Source organism: Manacus vitellinus, unplaced genomic scaffold (assembly GCF_001715985.3).
Source record: "Manacus vitellinus isolate BGI_N305 unplaced genomic scaffold, ASM171598v3 scaffold_45_pilon, whole genome shotgun sequence".
Classification (NCBI taxonomy): domain Eukaryota; kingdom Metazoa; phylum Chordata; class Aves; order Passeriformes; family Pipridae; genus Manacus; species Manacus vitellinus.
Genome location: NW_021940571.1, coordinates 1,059,902 through 1,064,498, shown reverse-complemented (window position 1 = coordinate 1,064,498; position 4,597 = coordinate 1,059,902). Strand labels below are relative to the sequence as shown.

The window sequence follows — 4,597 nt, the reverse complement described above, 5'->3', positions numbered from 1 at the left end:
TGGAATTACCCTTTCCAGGCAGCCCATTCCTCTCGGGATTGTCTTCTCCCTAAAACAGAGGGTTAGCCGAGCACAGAACGCTCACGATGCAATTGCCGATACATAACGGTCCAGCCACAGCTGCTGAGTAACAGCTGGAAAAAGCAATGGCAAAGTTTGATTCAGATCTTGGGGGGCTCCAACCTGGAGGGGCTCGGTGTCACTGTCGTGCAGCACCTCCACAGCCCGACCGAGCTGCCCCCTCGTCCCCCCTTGTGCTCCCACCCGGAGCCTGTTCCCGAAGCCCCTGGGGTGGGTAAAGGCCCTTCCCCTCTCCCTCAGTGCAGCTCGAGCACCCTCACTTGTCCAAACACAGTACTTTCCTGGCCTATTCTCACCGTCCTTCCACACACAGAACTGCCTTTGAATGCTCTTAAACACCAGGCAAATCTTCCTCTGCTCCCTGGAGTGGTCAGGTCACACTGCACTGACACCACACCACCGGTGCGTGGAGAAGCTGAGCCTCCATGGGCAGGGAGTGACCGCACTCCCCCAGGGTTCCAGCTGCTTAAAAATAACAGATACCCTCCTCTTCCCTCTGCACAGTTCCAAAGGCTACAAGAGAACTTCTGTGCAGAGTTTCTGCTTAAAAATCCTACCAGAAAACAAGAACTACAAATGTTGCCAGAATTATATTTTTCCGGTTTTTGGTTGGTTGGTTTTGACCCAAGGGCCCGTGAAGGTGTTAATCTGTGTAGTGGAACTTCCAGAACAGATGAGATCAGCTTTGGACAGCTTCTGTTCCTAAAAACCCTCCAGGCTTCCTGCCTGAAGGTCCCGAATTCCCGTGTTCCTGGTGGGAGGCTTTAGGGACCACAGAGGGGCATTGCTGAATAAATAACACACAGAGACAGGTCTTTGCCTTAAGCCTGGGGTTTGGGGGTTTGGTTCCCAGCAGTTGTACTTCAGCAGGTCAGTGGGCTTCACAGCTCAGTAGAATTAGGTCAGTGCTCTGGAAAGGCCTCTGACAGTGAGACCTCAGTGTCTTCTCTGGGGGTCTCACTTGTCCTTCTCCCTCCATCCCAAACCAGTGTCCGCTCCATTCCTGTGCCACAGCCCAAGTCTTTGCTGCTGCTCAGCTTGGTTTCCCTGTGTGATCACATAACACCCCCTCGGGATCCTCCTGTGCTGTGGTATCAAATTTAATCTCCTTGTGATCTTCCCAAAGCTGTTCACCTGCCTTTGTCCCTCTCCTGTTTCCTCCCTTAGGGAAGGCGGGGCTGTCTCTGCCCTCCCTGCTCTGCCTTTGTGTTCAGCGAGTCTGTCCTTTGGCTTCCTTTCACCTCGTCCCAGCACCATTCAGGCCCCTTCTAAAACACTCCTTTCACGGTGCATCCAGTGAACTTCAATAGGCATTGCTCAAAAAATGGTGGTTTCTGTTCTCTCTCTAAACCTGGCTTTTATGTCCACTCTGATGCTGCAGGTCCTGTAAGCCAGGGAAAGGCTGGCACAGCCTCTGCAGCTGATCACTATTAAATAAATATCTATATTTACTTGTCCACACTCTCTAATAATAGATCTGTAGTTTCCCAAACTATTTTAAGAAGAAGTTGGATTTAATGTGACTGTAATCACTCTACTTTTCTTCATAAAACTTTGTCTTGCTCTTCCTTCCATCAATAGACAACGAAGTTTACAAGTGCTTTGGATATACCTGTGGAGTTTGTAGAAAAGAATGTGAAATTGAGAGGGAAATTACATCATGTCACAGAGCAGGGCCTGGAAGTTGAGCACATTCCCATCAGCATTCCTTTCATCACAGCCATCCAAAGAAAGTGTAAGTAATAAGGAATGTGAAGAACAAGGGTAGGGATGAAATGTGCTGCTCTCAGAGTGCCTGCAAGGTTGGGAGGAAGGGCTGAAACATTTCCTGCTCTGCCTTTTGGTCTGTCTGTGCTTTCCAGGTGGGAAACTGGGGAATAAAAGACAGGAGGAGACCCATACAGAGTCTGTCAATACAGTGTTTGTGTTATTTGTTACTGTGATATTTTCCAACAGCAGAAGTGAGCACACAGGCAGTGCTTCTACTTGCACAGCTCATCTCACTCCTGGCAAAAAGATTTTGTTGGGTTTGTGCTTTTCTTTGCAGACACCCGTTTTGGGGGACATTTTTTTTGTCAGAAAGAAACTGTCCCTCAGTTCCATGAGTCACACACTCAGGTGTGTGTGCAAACACCAGCAGGTGTTAATGCCTCTGCCCCTTTGGATAAGTGACAGCAACTGATAGTGGGAGCAGGTCTTTCTCTCTGTATGCAGAATAACCCAAACCAGCTCAAACCACTTGTGCAAACTTGAATTTTATTTTTTTTTTTTTTTTTTTACTGAAGGAGAGGTGAGACCAAATTCCTGTTTGCAGATAAGTCCTTTGGGGAACTAAAAGGGATTCTTTAAGTCCACGGGAATAAATTCATTACCAAGAGCCAAGGGTCTGTGCAAAGCATGAGGTTCCTGCAGCACCAGCCTTGTCCCTCTCTGTTCCCAGGGCAGTCCGAGGGGCTCCTGCTGATCCGGCTGGCGGGTGTGGAGGTGGCTCCCAGTGGCACGGCCTGGCTGCAGAGAGAGCTCAGCCCCCAACAGCACATGTGGTTCCAGCTCCTGGGAAGGGAGGGCTCGGCCCTGGACTGCCTTGTTTTAGTGAATAAGGTAAACAGAGCCTCCAAAACTGGCTTTTATCTGCGGTTTTGAGTTTGATTGTAGTCGTGCAATTCCATTACCTCCGTTCATTTAAGGAATGTTACTATTTATGATTTATCTCTTTGGATGTGAATTCTAAATGTTGTATTTGCAAATCTGACTTCAAGACCAGTATTTTTGCAGACTGACTCATGACAGGAGTGTGTGTCTCTGTGAGATGCTGACAGGGACACCTCCCACTATCCCAGGTTGCTCCAAGCCCCATCCAGCCTGGCCTTGGACACTTCCAGGGATGGGGCAGCCACAGCTTCTCTGGGCAACCTGTGCCAGGGCCTCACATTAGAGCTGGGTTTTAAGTCAGCTGGATTCCTCTTCACTTTGAACTACTTCTGCCAGAGCATAGATTTAGCCACAATTAAAGCTTGTACCTCTGGGGGTGTTCACACAAACCCCCAATAAACCTGCTTTAACAGTGACTGTCATCTTTATTGTGCCTTTTATAGGGTCGATTTCTCAGCATGTGCTTGAACGAAGAGCTCCTGAGCCAAGGGCTGGGCAGAGCAGCCCGGATTGAGGGGCTGCCCCACGAGTCCCGCCTGTACTGGAAACTCCACAAGAGGCTCCTTCGGGCAGAGCTGAAGGCCTTGAAGAAAAATAAAGGCATTTGGAAAGAGGAAAAGAAATCTGAAAGGATCCAAGATCACATCAGCAGCAATAAATTTGTGCAGAGGCTGAAACAGTTTGTGAGGTGGTTTAGGGGCTCCACTGAGAGGTAAAAAGGTGGAGGAACATGAGCTCCCTGAATTGTGTGATTTGTGTCCAGGGGATGTTTGTGATCACAGACAGTGCCGTGATGTTCAGGGTCCCTGTCTCGAACAGAAGCCCCACAGTGAATGGGTTATGTAGAATATATCCCATATCATAACCCGGATGGGAGTGAAATTCAGGAGCAGTGTGCAGGCCACCAATGAAAAGGTTCTGGTGCCAAACTCTTCCACAATAATGTCCTAAATTAGTCTTCCAGTTTTCCACCTTCTAAATCCCTACGACCTGTGTTCCCAGCAGGGAAGGCAGCACACGGAGCAGGTTTGGGAGGTGCAGTGCCAGTTCACACCTCCCTGATGTGTCCTTGCTGCACAGCTCACACGGGTTAGAAACTCCACTTCAGGCCTTTACAAAGCTCATGGGAAATGTTTACACGTGAGCTTTTTGTTTGAATTCTTTTCTTACACTGTTTTTGCTGTGTAATTTTTGTTTCAGAAAACATTCGTCTTGAATAATGGGTTGCATTGTTACTGCTGTAAATGGTAATCTGTTATGGCTGTTAAGGTTGTAACAAATAAAGTTCCTTGGGGAAAAAAAATCACTTGGTATATCAAAGAATGTAAATTAATGTCAGGAATCCAGATTTTTAGAATCAACTTTCCCTTGAAGAAGAAAAACCTATGTTTTTTTTTTCTGATGGTTCTATAAATGTCGAAAATTAGATGAAAATAAAACTTTAACAAGAAATTTGAGAAGGAGGACTAGAAGGTGATAAGAACTTAAACTCTTTTTTTTTATTTTTGGCACACATGTTAAATATATGAGTGTACTACTATTTATGTTGTAAATATTCTCAAAATAAAGATTGAATTTCTTAAGTTCATTGTTACATGTTTTATATACCAAGCACTTGACCTTTGTTTAACCTCCCACAGTCCCAATATTTATTTAAAGTGAAGTGCTTTACAGATTTTCCTTCTTTCTGTGTGATTCCTTTCCAGTGAAATACTGGAGAGAAGAGTGTGGTGAAAAAAAACCTTAATAGCTGAGCACTGCTTGTCTGACAATTAGTTGCTGTGTCAGCATTTTCTCTGCTGATTTCAGGGGCAAAATTGTGACTCCTGAGATTCTAAAATAAGAATAGATGTCGGTGCTTCTT

General features: G+C 46.2%; 1 protein-coding gene across 1 annotated transcript in view; it reads left to right on the top strand.

Moving 5' to 3' along the window:
- Positions 1–4,324, top strand: part of CUNH3orf33 (chromosome unknown C3orf33 homolog) — a 6,884-nt gene extending 2,560 nt beyond the window's left edge. Inside the window, exons 2-5 of the mRNA XM_029962313.1 lie at positions 1,463–1,467; positions 1,663–1,816; positions 2,522–2,682; positions 3,177–4,324. Coding sequence (XP_029818173.1) covers positions 1,463–1,467; positions 1,663–1,816; positions 2,522–2,682; positions 3,177–3,449 — 593 coding nt within the window. The 3' untranslated portion in view covers positions 3,450–4,324. The remainder of the gene's footprint in view (positions 1–1,462; positions 1,468–1,662; positions 1,817–2,521; positions 2,683–3,176) is intronic.
- The last annotated feature ends 273 nt before the right edge of the window (positions 4,325–4,597 follow it).